Consider the following 15,679-nt stretch of genomic DNA (forward strand, 5'->3'; position numbering starts at 1 on the left):
CGTTCCTGGGAACTCTCCGGGTTTTGTCCATAGAGAAGTGCTGCTCTTCCGGATCGGAAGCTCTGGGTCTCAGGAGTGGCTCTCTGACACGCCCACTCTCCGCCCATTTCCCCGTTAAATAGTGGCGTGTCCCTCGATGTGAGCAGGACTTCCTGTACGCATCCCGCAAGGGGGGCTCAGGATACCCAGAACCGTAAAGTTCCCAGGTATGTTAATAGGTCACAAAGCCACATAAAAAGTATTTGTAAAGTTATGTCTCATAAACACTCTTTCAACTACCCCCTTAAAAAGAAAAATGTACGTATACACACGTGCCAGAATGGATATAGAATGTATGGATTTGCCCCCCTGCGGCTGTAAATGGTTAAATCCACCGTGTTACAGAATACACTGCCGTTTATAGCATATCAATGCCTGACGTTACTCAATATGGAAAATGTTTGTAAAAAAACAATACAAAAGGTTTGTACAATGTGCCTCCCACTGGGATGAGAGGTTAAATCCCCGTATCACGCAGAGGTATTGATATATTCTTACAGTAATCTCAGTATAGAGCAGACGTAGATGATTTCAAAACGATTCAACACTGTTTAGTTTTAAAAACAATCATTACCGAATCCATCCTTTTAAACCAAATCATCAAGGTTTTCAGATGACGTGTGTGGTCACAAGTGAGGTTTCCCAAAAGATTCAGTCAAAACGACTACCGGATGTGGGTACTGCTTGGGGCCCTCAGCTAATAGTGGGGGCAGCAGGCCTGGACTGGCCATCTGGCACACAGTGCAAGTGCCCGGTTGGCCACTGGCCATCGTCGCCCCGTACTCACCCGATCTGGAAAGCAAGCGGTTAATCAGTTGCTTCAGTGTATGGCCAACGGGTAGATATGGCGAGCCATGTGCCACATGAGAATATTTTTTTTGTAATATGCAGCCTTTTCCATCCAGTCGTCAGCTGCAGTTACATCATTAGGCAGCTGCTGGCCAGAGTGGCCCTGATAGACTTTTGGGCCAAGGTGGACCTCAGTCTGATGCTTGCCTTGGGTCCTCTAACAGATATTCCTTGCAGCGTTGTGTTTATGGCGAGGACCCAGCTTGCCTGTAACTAGACATCAATTTTGGGTGCTATATTGTTACCATTGTCATAGTAAAAATATTATACTCCCTCCACCAGAATATCTATTATTCATAACACATAGTAAGGCGAAGGATCATATGAGCACCTGTTTTTTTTTTTTTTTATAACAGCAGAAAGGACAGGCTAAATTGGGATAACCAGTTCCTATCTGCTGTCAAATGCTATCCTTCTCATAAATTCAGGATGAGCTGTCATTTCCAGTTCCATGTGAAAGAGAAGCATTCGCCATACAGAGATTCATTTAGCATAAAGCAACGGGGAAAAAAAACACTGCCTGCTGCACACCAGGTAATTAGAGATGTGGGGCAGGACACTGCTCTGGGCACTTTCTTTTGAAAGCTGTTAATTAACCAAACTACATATTCACATTAAAGGATTATTACAGGAAATGTGCAAACATGCAGTTATGGTGATCGTCAGCGTGATGAATACCAACTACCTGGGAATGGATTTGATGGGCTAAAAAAATCCAAACAGGTTGATTGATTCCAGGTAGATACAGATTATATCCAATAGATACAAAATGCACAGGTAGTGCTAAGCGGTAGGTCTTATAGAAAACCTAAATGGGGCATCAGTAGAGAACCATCCATGCAACATATCTCTGCAAGCAAACTACGTCTACAGTAGGATCTTTGGGCACTGGGCTTTATTGTCTCCCAGGAATGCAAAAACTGCCCTTCTATCTCATTAGCTGCCCGTAGTTGTGTCTTCTCATCAGATGCTATGCTATGGTAAATTCATTAAGACAATGGCCGTGGCTGTTGGAGGCTGATGTTGTTATACAATGAGTTTGAAGCCTCTGGCTTCACACAATGTAGACCAGAGCCATAACTCAAGAGGTCCTGTCCGGTGCCGACGTCACACGCACTCCTGGAAGTGTACAAGACCACAAGAAGATACCTTGAGACCTTGTCATCAGCTGGCTCAAGGGTGCCCCTCGCCTTTGGCCACCTGAGGCTGTTACCCCTCTTGCCCTACGGTGGTTACTGCCACCTGCCAATGCAGAGGGAGTGGAATGAAAAAGGGATTGTGAACCGATGGTGAAAAGCCAGCAAACAGTACTAAGATTATACAATTGTTTTGCCTCCCGTAGAACCTCTTAAAAAGTGTCACTTATGGAGAATCTGGATTTAAAACCATCTCTGGGCTTGAATAAAGATATATTAGGATGAGCTGACACTGCAAGCTACATATCATTCCCTTTTCACAGCACAGCATTGTCACTTATTACCAGATCCTGGTGATGTTGCTATGGCAACTAGTACAGACAGCACCGATGGCTTTGAGATATGTTGGATAATGCAAAGTGACTGGTCTTGAAATATTCCTCACATCAAAAAGAAAAGAACATTATATATATAAAATGCGAGTGTTGAAACCCCATATATAAGAAAGAGGTGAAGGACTTAATTACAGCCATCTGGTTCTTGATAGACTAAAAGTCTCATCATCCTATACTATCAAGAGAACGGGCCAATCAGAGAAAGACTGTCCACTGCTGCGATTGCTAATCATCCTGGAAGCTAAATGTTCTATATTAATATCATTATTACTGAAACAAACCTTAACAGCAGAATCCAGCAGCTCATTCTAGAATTATACCGACAGAATCATACGCTGCTAATTGGATTGTAAATTTAATCTGAGAATCGTCATGTTTTCTGTCAAATCTGAAGATACCTTTAATGTATTTGTTTCTCTTTTTAATAAAATAAAGGTTTCTGAAATGTTTTAATTTGTAAGGCGTAAATAAAATGACCGAATACCCAGGCAAGCGCTCTGCAAATCTTAGACGGCCACTATGCGCTCTTATCGCTTGCATGCGGTTTGGAAGTAATTTGGTTTTTAAGGCAAACCTTTCATCTAAAATGATTTGAGAGCTGGATAACAAAGCACAAAAAAAATCCATAAACAAGCAAAAAACAAACATGCAGATAATTTACAAGCAGAATTAAATCTGTAAATATGAAATTATTATTTTTTTTTAAGACAATGCTGCATCATTCTGTTATGTCATTTTTGGAACATTAAGCCACAGGTAGATTACATTATTCAGATGTCGTATAACTGTTTCATGCAAATTTCCACTGGGCGTTCCCAGTGATGTCAGTGGGCGTTCCGGCTGATGCCCCAGGACATCCTCCATTTAAGGGGGAAATGGGTGGGAGTGGGGCATGTCAGAACCCCCCGCGACCCGGAGGATTCAGATATCGACCCAGAGAACTGGCGCTTCTCCTGAAGTCTCCAGGCAAAACCCAGAGAGTTCCCAGGTATGGACAGCATTTCCTCTGCTGCTTAACAGGAAGCCAGTAGCCTTTTTGGGCAATTAAGATCCTTTTTAGCTCCACTGTTCAATGGGCCAGTAAGGATAACTGATCTCCTTAACGCTATGGAGGACCGTGCCAAGTCAGCAAAACCTCCACAGTTAATTTTTTACCTAGCGCAGCACATTCTTGAAAGATGGATATGACATCATTTCCTGGGGCTAAGCAGTAAGGGCAGCTGCATGGAGGAGGCAGCTTGTGGTGATGCCCTGGTTTAGGCCTAGGGAAGCGCCAAATGTAAATACAATACATATTCCAGTCTGGAATGGAACCTTCTAGTACTTGGGTCCAGTGTTTGAAAGCATACATGTTGCCCTTGTTTTGGTGAATTATATTGGACAACTCAAGACTGGATGGCCACTGGTCATCAAAGTCTGAACAAAGAATTGTGTTATAAAAAATGTCGAAAAATGGAAACCAAATGTGGCCATGACATCAGTAAAGGGCAGAGCTGTGATGTCACTCTGCACCCATCCAGAGAGCAAAAGTGGTGGTAGGACTGACTGGAACAGTTCCTTAGCAGGACACAACACCGGATCTGGAGAGATTATAAGACACCAATAGCCCCCAAATAATAAAAAAAAGTACTACAACAGCCATTTATGAGAGCACTATTACCACTATTACCAATGATGACAGTGTCTGTTCTATGATTCATTTTTATGATAAATTCAGGCAAAGGATGATTTATTTTGCAAGCTCAGTATAGAAAGTTAAAGGCAGTTTTCACATCAGCAGCTTGACATCAGACCATTACAGAGGTCAGCCAGGGCCAACAAATAATAATTATATTTTACAAACAGGGCTGTCTGCAGAGCTGTGTAATGGGAACAAATAGACAGCGACACTAGGACCGCTAGGATGCTAGCATTTACACAAACAGATGGAAAAAGGAGAGATCCCTGCTCCAATTCCCTAGATACCCCAAAGCAGTGATGGAGAACCTATGGACACGCCAAGGGAGAGCGGAGAAACGGCAGCGATAGTGGCAGCAGCAAAGTTTATATGTCTGATATTTAAATATCCAACAGTATCTGAAGACTTAAACCTCGGGAGCTGTACAGCTTTGATCATTAAATACTACCCACAGTTCAAGAGCTAGTGACCCATTTAATCATGTCATTACGGTAAGAGAGCGTCTCCAGAAATTTGCCACGACCAGACGTTAATAATGAGGGCAAGAAAAAAGGTGCCGTGCCGCCTTACACGACTTGCTTGCGATAAAACGTCTGAAGGCACTGATAATGCTGCTGGATACAAAACCATGACACCGTCCTGTAATGAACATTATGTGCCTAATTGTAGGACTGGACTCTCAGGGCTGCAGTCATTTAACACAGTTTTATTTTACTGGGAAGGTGGTAGATAACTAGAACAGCCTCCCATCAGAAGTGGTATAGGCCAATACAGCGAGGGAATTTAACTATACATGGAGTAGGCATGGAGCTACCCTGAATTCCAAGTTCATGAATCCAACGTGTCCCTCTCTTTTCAGATGGATAGTCCCTCTTGATGACCTTATTCCTTCTTTCTCTCCTTTCTGCCCCAATGTCCCTCATTTCTAGGAGATCAGAATGTTCTACTGGGGATAAAACATCAGGAAGGGGTTTATTTGGTCAGTGCTCAGTCAAATAACCTGCTAATTCTGATTATTTAGAAACTCAGCCTTTTATTTAAACGTCCCAAAATAGTCCTTACTAAGAAATCCTGGGAAATAGAGGAAAATTTGCTTTCAATGGAAATTCTTTAAAAATATTAGTCTGATTACCTAAAAAACATAACATTAAATAAGCAATAAGTGACAGATGGTTGTCAGCTCTAGATTCATTGTTGTTAATCTCAGATGTGACCACTTCTCTTTAGTCCCCGGAGTAAGAGGGACGCTCTTCTCTCCTCCTCGTTCTAATGAACCTGCGCAACGCCTCGTCTAGTCTCCACATCCTCCCTTGTTCTACCCAGTTAATGGCCGCGGGCTACTTTGGGGTCGTTACTAGCCCAAGGGTCGGGCTCTACCCCTTTTCTTTTCCCGTTCCTGAGCATATTACTAGAGTTCGTAGAATCGCAACGGACAAAATGCAAAAGAAAATTGCTCGGATAAATGACTGACATTTAGTTGCCGTGGCTTAATAGCAGTCATTTCAATGTGTCTGCTGAAAACACACTTTAGAATAGAAGGCTTTTAAGTGAACGGTCAGGAGCTGAATGACTAAGGTAAAAAGAATCATTTATTTTTCTGATTACTGCTGTGCGGCCGATCTGGAGGGTCCGTCTAACGTTCGAGATCACAGTCGCCGCCAGAATGCACACGTGCCGCTCGGAGCGACACCGCGAGGCAGCCACTAATTAAAGCGGGAAAATGTTAACAATGCTTGTACTGACGGTGTTGGAAAGGCAACATAAATGCTATTAACCCAAATGTGATCTGTGTGACCCTCTCTTTCCTAAAGGGGTTAATAGTTACTCCATGTTTTTCACCACAAACGTCAGTATGCACCAAGAGCCCTTAAAAAAAATAAATCGGCAAAATAGAATGTTTTAAACTGTTCCAAGTGCTTTAGAAACCATTATGCTTTGGGGGGAAATCATCTAACCTTCTTTCTAAACCAATTATAAGACAATTTACCAAAATAATTACACAGGCATTCGTCTAGCGCCAAGGGGGGGCTTAAAAGCAGAACCACCTACTCCTGTCTATTGTATGACGGTTTCTACGGGTGTTTAACCCTATCACAAGCTTTATGCCACCTATGATATATTGTTTTTTTAATGAGAACTCTTTTCTCCGATGTTCCGGGTATCACAGATGATTCCAGGGTTCCCTTGTAGCCTCTGATCTCCATTTCCATCTCATTAAAGCTCCTATTTCCTACAGATCTGGGGGTAGCCAAGCTTCATCGTAGCGAGCTTTACCTCCACTGGCCTGGCTCTACTACCACCCGAATCCTAGATCATCCAGGAGGTAGAGGCCACTGGGAAAACAGACCAAGGAACTTTACTACGTCGGCTGACTTATACCCTACATTCAATATATTATTATTATTATTATTATTATTTTCAAAGCAATCAAGAAATGAATCCTCTGACATTTTTAAGTGGCCAAAGTGTTGGAAATAGAGAGCTGTATTTTCGTAACACAGAAGACAGCATCTAGAGACCCAAGACTGTGGAAAAATGGCTGAAGATATATTTTGATACAAGAGCATCAGTATAAGAAACTTACTGTACGACAATTACAAATACATATTTTACACCTGTACACATACTTTTTATTGAGCCAATTTATCCTTCCGAATGCAGCTAGCATGTGGCTGGCACCGTCAACCAGCGTTCAATGAAAAATTCCCAGGATACAGGTAGGAGCCTTCGGCACACAAGAGAAACAGGACATTTTGTTCTGAATATAGGTGATAAACACTGCTTTCCCCAGAGGTTAGCAAGTCAACACTTTGTTGAAACACTATAAAATGTTCTTTTATATATATTGTAAATATGCCGTTCCACCTCCACTAAACAGCTTGCATTTCTAGAACTAAAAACAGCATTGGAAACGTCATTCATACAACCGATGAATGCCATAGTTCTTTAATCATGTCGAATTTGGGCTCATTCATATTTTTTTGAGAGGCTGCTTAATTGTAACACAAAAGCGGACACTGAGAGGTTGTTGCTATAGAAACTGCAAAAGGATTTTTAAAAGTTTATGTGTGTTTTTATGTGATTCAATCTTTAGAGGAAAAATTGAAATGACAGATGGCCTAAGGTTTAGTTGTTTAACACAGTAACATTGTAATTTAGGTTGAAAAAAGACCTAAGTCTATGAAGTTCAACCCTTCTACCAATCCTTCCTTCTTTTTTGCTCCAGCATGTCAGGTAACGCAATGTGTGTTGCCCTCAGAAAGTAGGTACGCGTGACGTCACTAAATGCATTCAGATGTCTGTTGTATGCCGAAGGACTCGCACAATTCTCAAGGCAAGAAACATAGTGATCTCCTTTAAGTGCTTTCCTGCCTCTACAACAACCAAGATGTGATCTTGCTGTGAACCTGTTGAAAATCACCACTGTATTTATGTATTAAACCTATAATTTTATGTTTTCAACCTGCCTATCATGTTTCAAGCTTTAGTAAACCAACTGTCATCAAAATAAGAAACAGAAAGCGCAAGAATTAGCACCGGTGTCAACGACACACATAGACCGACACACGATGACAATAATCGAGCAGCAATGTGGCAGTTCCCTGCGCAAGGCACTCAATAGACCCCTGTCCATGGTGCTGATCTAAATTGCAAAACAGGCTTTTCTTTTAAAGAACTCAATAACAGCATTATTGAAAAGATTGCTTAGTTGCTCCTGACAGCGCTTTGCTGGCGACATCCCGTTCCATGCCAAAACGTTGCAAAGATTAATTTCCTAGTTGAGTACACAGTAGTGAAATGTTAATTACGTACAGTTACTTTTGCACCCCGGCCTCTGTATACACCCCTCTGCTGCTAATCCCTGCAATGTTCCTTCTGTCTGAAAGAGACGCCAGGTTTATTTCTCCTAATCAAAATGATTTAGCCGCAAAAAGTCCATTCCATTTCACTGACAGCATGGTCCCATTTATCATGCTGACAAGATACAATTGAAACAGATGCAACAATGAAACTAATGGTTGAACTGATTCTTATTGATCCGGTGCCACTATGTCTAATTAATAGTCTACGAACTATCCGCTAAGAATTGTTCTATAGTAAGATAGGAGAAATTTTCTTTACCTATAAAGACAGCTTTGGTGCATAATTTATAACTACAAAGAAGCCTGATTAATTGATGGAAGAGTACGTGGGTGATAGTGTGAAGCTGTGTGCCAAAGAAACCTGGAAGACAAGTGGCAGTAGGTACGACATACACTTCATTTTTTGTCCGTCCATTAATAGCTTAAATCACATTTGGACAGTGAGACTCTAGGCTTTCTATGTCAAACCTACCTGCAGATGGAAGGATATGACACTAGAATCAGGAGCCATGCTAGACACATGATGTCATTGCTGACATCAGAGGAACCCCATGGAAACCTTATACATCTAATATAAATGATGTAATATTCTAGGAATACTGGTCTACAAGACTTCTCCTGAACACCCTGAAGAGCATCTGTGAGTTGTTTTGGTAAATTGCTAGAATCATACATAGTATATTCATCATTCAGGTTTCTGCATCCTTCTTTGTCCAAATATTGTACTGAACGTCAGTATTAAAGCTGGTATTTTTTTTGTTGCTAAACTCACAGCTAGCCCAGATTTGTCACATGTTTAATGTAGGTGCTAAAGGAAGGTCGACTGAATCACCAGTGTACTGTATGCCAATAATATAAATCCCTGTGGGGAATTATTTGATGTTCATTTCGGAGAGCCTTTTATCACACATTAAGAAGTTCTCCTAACATCCTATTAAATTAGACAAGGATAGTCCGTGCTTTAAAATGCTCCAGCTACCAGAAAAGACTGTAATACAATAATTTATCTCATAGTGAAAAAGAACATTGGGTTCAGAAAATTCAAGGTAAATACGTCAAGAGATTGAGGTAAGGAGGTATGTAAGCTACCCACCAAAAATATATATGTATAAAAAATAGTATGATTTAAACATGAAAATAGAGCACTGTTCTTACTGTCTAACTGTATTGTATTGATGTTATTCTCTATTTATGATGGAATCTCTCGAATTATGTTTGTATGAGGTAGGCAGAGACAATTTGTCTAGTTATCTTTACTAAAATTAATTTAATACATTCTTAAAAACACCCACAACACCTGCCATTACCAGCTCCATATGTAGTGGATTCCAACACTTTACTGTCCTCACTGCAGATTATTCCTTGTTCTATAACCTTGACTCCATTGATCATGTTTCCATGCCTGATATATGCTAATTCTATGATTACAAAGAGTTCTCCTAAAATAACCTAATAAGGATCTTGAATTGATGTGTACATTTACTTAATTAAACATACCAAGTTAAATTTAGATCATACAAAATAACCATTGATCTGGAGACACAATCCAGAAACTGGCTTATGAAGACAGAATCTAGAAAACCCCAAAATTGGAAACACTTAAAATTTTAACAGTTGGTAAAAGGCACAACTGGGGTAAACATTTATGAAACAAGGATAGAACTGCTTACCTTTTCTGCTGACTGTGAGGTCCCAAAAAATATTGGAATGAAAGCCAACCACACTATGCAGGTAGTATACATGGTGAAGCCTATAGGCTTAGCTTCATTGAAGTTCTCTGGGACACCCCTTGTCTTGATGGCATACACAGTGCATGTCACCATGAGAAGGATGCTATACCCCAAGGAACAAATGATTTGTAGATCCGTAATGTCACACTTTAGGACACCCCTGGCTTCCTCGGGATCCACAGTTCCCTGTCCATACTCAATGGTGATGCTAGGAGGGTTAACCCCAAACCAAATAAAAACTCCTAGAAGCTGGACAGATATCAAACTGGAAGTGATGGCCAACTGTGATGTGGGGCTGATAAGCCTAGGGGCAGTCACTGACTTTTTACCCTGTTCAAATATCCTGTAGATCCTGTTGGTCTTTGTTAAGAGTGCTGCATAGCTGATGCACATACCCAATCCCAAGAAGAGTCGTCTGAAGGAACACACAGCCACATCAGGCTTAGCAATCATGAGGAATGTGATGATGTAGCAGAGAAAGATTCCTGTAAGCAAGACATAACTAAGTTCCCTGCCAGAAGCTCGAACAATAGGAGTGTCATTGTATCGTATGAAGGTTGCCATCACAAAGATGGTAGCAATTATACCTAGCATGGCCAGGAAAACAGGTATTACGGCCCATGGCGAGTGCCACTCTAGTTTGACAACAGGAATGGGATCACAGCCAGTGCGGTTTTTATTGGGTTTCATGTTGAATTCACAGGTGTAACAAGTGACCTCGTCCTTCAGGTACTTGTAGCCATCACACAGGTCACACTGCCAACAGCAAGGGACATTCTTCATTATTTTCTTCCTCTCTCCCATCTTGCAAGGCAAGCTGCAGACAGATGATGGTACCTCATGAATCCCTCTAGCCCACTGCATGTCATCAATCTATGGGGAAAAAAAGAAGAGGTGGGAATATATGGCTACATATTTCATAAAGGTATTCAACAGTGAAATTATAGCTGTCAACAAAGAACGTTGGATCATCAGCTAAAAAAGAACACAAAGTAACCAACTGTGTTAAACATCAGTTTGTATTTGTGGGAAGTTCCCAATTGAGTGGCTCTGTCAAGATGTATGAATTTAAACCTAACCTACTGGAACTATGGAAAGAATAAGCATCAGGATACCAGGGAGAGTCTCAAGATTCTCAGGGTCACACTATCTGATGCTGACCCTGCACTAATTATGTGATACCTAAGCCTCACAATTATTTTTATTCTCACTAGTATGTCATGGACCTACATACCACATACAATATTGTCAGACTATTAGCATACAGTTCATTAAAAAATACAGGAAAATTATCATAGAAACATATAATTTGATGGCAGATAAGAACCATTTGGCTCATCTAGTCTGGTCATGTTTCAGGATGTAGAGTCCTTGGTCTTGTCTTAGATTCATGATAGCGTTCTATGCATGTTTAAATTCCCTCACTGTATTAACTTCTACCACTTCTGATGCGAGGTTGTCCCATTTATATACTATTTATCTAGCTTATAGTTTAGGACATGGATTTCTGATCAACCATCCTTTTAATGACCTCTTTCTTTGTCAATCGCCTGACCCATTTATGATATGTTTTTTTTCCACCAGTGCCTCCCCAAATGCATCCTTCATTTTCTTGGCCCATCCTCTGTCTTCTTCATCTATTTTTTCTAAGCTTACTCTACCTTGTTGGGTTTCTAAGCTGTACTAGCTGTGTGAACTTCAAGAAAAGTGACAGCCTCAAGATAAGTCATTTACCCAAACATTCTGTACGAGGAGATAGCAGCTACATGGTGCCGTAATTATGGAGACTTCTTTCACTTGCCTCGTTACAATATACTCAGATAGCTTTATACCAGAAGCAGCATGAAGATTTGCAACTCTTCTCTCACCTCTGGCTGTAAAATGGCTAATGAAATGCAAGCTGCCCGATAAGCTGTGTGGAAAGGAAAGATTAGGAGACGGATTCATACTGAACCATCACAGAGAAACCCATGTTGTCAGGAATATAATTGGTGCCCAGGTCCGACCTTCTGCTAGAAATGAAATCCTTACGATAAAGAAGTTTTATTCCAACGTGCGCACAGAGGGAAGACCTACAGACCCTTAAGTCTGTCCATTCCATCACTTGAAAGGGTGTCACATACAGCAGGACAGTTGAGTGTGACTCATCAAGGTAGCTTCACCCAGCTCTCGGTGACGAAATGACAGAAACGGAATTTTGACATATAAAAAAAAAGGAAAAGAGGGAGGTGGGATGTTCTATGTATGCCAGGCCTGATGTTCATTTTATTTCAGTGACAATACCTTCCAGAACTATGACTGGGAATAAAAAAAAACGCAGAGGAGGACAGATGAAAAAATCTTTGTAGATACTTGGGGCCCGGTAAATGAATGGATTACAAAAACAGACATAGCCAAAATGTAACAAGATTAATTTCCTACTCAAGCATCATCGCTAGTTAAAGACACAGTTCCTGATGCACAAGAATCTCTTGCAGACAACCAAGCCAGGAAGATAAGCTATCACACAGGCATCTGTTAAAAGTAAAATCATCATCATACCTGAGAACTTCCTAAATGAGCTAATCTGGAGTCTCTTTATAATAACAACTACAAAACCCTTCATTCAACAATTGCCATGCCTGAGAATTCTACAGATTTTTCCCCTGAAGCCCTTGAACTCACGGCTGATAACCAAACCCAAGGGGCAAATCTTTGCTTTCCAGTTGTGGTGGGTTGACTCTGTCCAATCTCATATCCCCAAACCATTTCCTTACCAACTCACAGCTACCCAGACCCCACAAGTATCTACCTCACCTCCAAGACTAGCTTCACCTTCTCAATGTTTCTACTTGGAGAACAAAGTAGTCAGCTAACTGGAAATGTCCCAGGTGCATTTATGACATATTAGTTAAAAAGCACCAATTCACCAGAGTAATGCAGACTATGACAATGCTTGCCAATATGCAGTTAACTCCCGTGGCTTCCTTAATTATAGTGACAGAAAACTGTGGAGTGATTAGCTAAATCTTGCACACACAAAAAATCTTCAAAATTTATATAAAAACATGTTTTTGTTTCAATACAGTTTATTTTGAATACTGTGATTTTCTCTTTCATAAACTGCTAATTTACATAAAAGCCTATGTTTATCGACTCTCTAAGTAAAAAAAAAATGTCTCCACGAGGAAGAGTTTTAAATTCCCATCTTCCCAGATGCTGTAACATGTCATTACGTAGAACTGCATTCTACCATCTTGCGTCTCGTGCTCTTATCTCTACGTCTGTGCAGATAAGTTGGCCTCCTCTTTGGCATAACTTCGTGATACGGTAATCCAGCGTGTGGCCTGACTGCTTTACTAATGGACAGGGATTCTATGAACTCCTAGTTCAGTCTATTATCGCCTTCCCCTTCACTCATAACCTTTAATGAGCTAAGTTAGAATAATGACTTCTATCCAGCAGGTCAATAAGAGGAAAGAGAAGTGCCCGTTTTCATGGTCAGCTACAACGTGGGGGATGGACATCACACAAGGGGAACGTATTTGATAAATTGAGGGCTATAGGGCAGGCAGAGGATGGATATTGTAGTGGACCAAACACTTAGAAATGCACTGGGCCATTTGTATAAATTGCATTTCTTGAGCTAAGTGCTTAATGTTGAGCAATCACAGGGGAAATAATGGAATGTTCCTGCTGATTGCTACAAATGTAGCACTTTGGTATAAATATGATGCATAGAGCTGAAAGGTAGAGAGAACCTGGGTGCCAAGACTCACGTGCTAGCACAATTACACACATAACATTCATACACACTTTAGTGAATAAATATGAGTATTACAATCCCCGTATTCATAACCAGACTGGTTATCTGGGTTTGACTAGCCATCAGCACCCCATTCTCAGTCCAGTGGCAGAACGGGTGCTGCAGTGTGTGGCTGGCAGCTGGAGACACCGGGCCACATGGTACATGGGCATAAAAACATAATGTGCCGTCACGCATACCCACCCACCAGCCCCACTTTCATCATCATCATCATCATCACTTAAAGTGCCCAGCCCTGTAATATGTGCTTACGGGCTCTATGGGGCCATTATCTTTAAAAGTGTCATTCCATTGGTAGCTATGGTAATTGCTCCTCATTTACCATTTTGCCCCAGAATAATAATTCCTTGTCCACCCTTCTGTGAAATCCGTGGCTGACCTGCTGAGTAAAACATCCTAATTAAAACATTGCCTACTCTGTAGTTTCATTTATCTCTGTGTTTCAGAGGGGTGCTGAGCTAATCCACTGTGCATGGAGAATTATGGCTTACTCTATCAGGCCGGGGGATTCTGAGCCGCAAATACTACCAGCTCAGCTCTCTCTTTCCCGTTCCTCTTATCTCGGTCCCCTGATTAAAACTGACAAACAGTCCCCAGTGCGCTGCTAATGAAGTTTCACTGACTGTGAAGGCTTTTTCCTGGTAAAGAAAAAAGGAAGCTTTTCAGAGATCTTTAGGGAAACAGAGGACCTTGCACATGCTGAGTAAGAAATGTAACAAGGGAACATAGTTTTACGTCTGATGAGCCTGGTAATGGCAGTGAAACGTTTATGTGATTTAAGTTATTACTGAACAAAGTGCAACTATGTATTATAAAAGAAAAACCTATGGACTTCTCCCAAGAGGTAGACAACCTACGGCCGGCCAGCAGTAGAGGAACCACACGTCATGTGATACCCAAGCTGCTGTGCATGCTCTATTTTTTGGATGTTAAACTAAGACGCCCGTGATATTTAATCAGCATACTAAGCAGTCTCCACTGAATTGAACTACAACTCCCGTAATTCTTCCTAGGTCTGGAGCAATAATTTTTCCTTGGTACTACAAATCGTTCAAGTCTATGGCAGCCTTGGACTTGTTATTCAACGACCTATCCCCTACCGGAGTACACTTGTACCTTAGTGAGACTTTTTTGTACTTTTGTGGTCTATTATTTTGAGGGCTTTTAGGGCTGTAGAACCTTGTGGTCCCCTCATGCCCACCAAACATTCTGAGCTCCTGGAGAAGAGGGACATCAGGGGCAGAAAGAGGGACAGAGGGATTCCCAAATAAAAATGACTATTTAGCAGGGACAACCAATGATGTATTGGAGTGAAAGGAAAAGCTTGGTTGTAAATTAACCAATGGTTGTGGATTACCTGAAATCACAGAAGAATAGACACAAAGAAGACACAAGCGCCAATCATTGAATAGCCATAACTCGATGATCTGCCATTAACGACTGGTGAAGAAATAAATCTGCCAGTTCTTATACAGTCCCTGAATTTAATATTGAATAAGATTATTACAGCCATACACGTGAGGTATCATCTCCCGGTCACAAATCACTGCAATGTAGCAGATTTACTGCACTATGGGAATTTCACTGGAATCGACAGTGTGTTCTACAATAAATCTAGCAGATGTTTTATAACAATAAAGGAATGTCGTGTGCTGTTGTGGACAATTTAATCACTTCATGTTACAAAAGTAATTAGGGGTATTATGTCAATTGAGAGGATACAGCCTTAGGGTCTTCACCTCTCTGAACCATGTCTTCAGCACCTCCTTGTCTTTGCACTTCCTAACCAACATAGAATAGGCTCGCATGGTGGTGCCCCTATCCTCCATAGGACCAAACTTGTTAGCTTCATTAGAAGTTATTTAAGGCAATGACTTGGAAACATAGCCATTGCATTTATCTGGTGGATGTTCATTTTATATGATCATGTTGACCTGCTGTATCGGTGACATAAGTAGCCACCTACAGCATTTAGCCGATTAAGGATGCTGCTGCCTGCATTCCTAGTGAACGAAGGACTTGAAAGGACAGAGTAGAAGAGGTGTAAAGTTGCCAGTAAGTATCTTGGCAAATCAAATATATCCCATGCTGTACCAAACCTCCCAAGTGGCCCTCTTTCTTCCCCTGATGCCCCTCTTTTCTAGGAGCGCCGAATGTTTGCTGGGTACCAAAAGGTTCTACAGC

At 41.2% G+C, this 15,679-nt stretch overlaps 1 protein-coding gene across 1 annotated transcript in view; it reads right to left on the reverse strand.

Moving 5' to 3' along the window:
- GRM7 (glutamate metabotropic receptor 7) overlaps positions 1-15,679 on the reverse strand; it is a 163,061-nt gene that overhangs the window by 32,767 nt on the left and 114,615 nt on the right. The window contains exon 8 of the mRNA XM_053468590.1: positions 9,631-10,563. Coding sequence (XP_053324565.1) covers positions 9,631-10,563 — 933 coding nt within the window. The remainder of the gene's footprint in view (positions 1-9,630; positions 10,564-15,679) is intronic.

Source organism: Spea bombifrons, chromosome 6, assembly GCF_027358695.1.
Source record: "Spea bombifrons isolate aSpeBom1 chromosome 6, aSpeBom1.2.pri, whole genome shotgun sequence".
Taxonomy (NCBI): Eukaryota; Metazoa; Chordata; class Amphibia; order Anura; family Pelobatidae; genus Spea; species Spea bombifrons.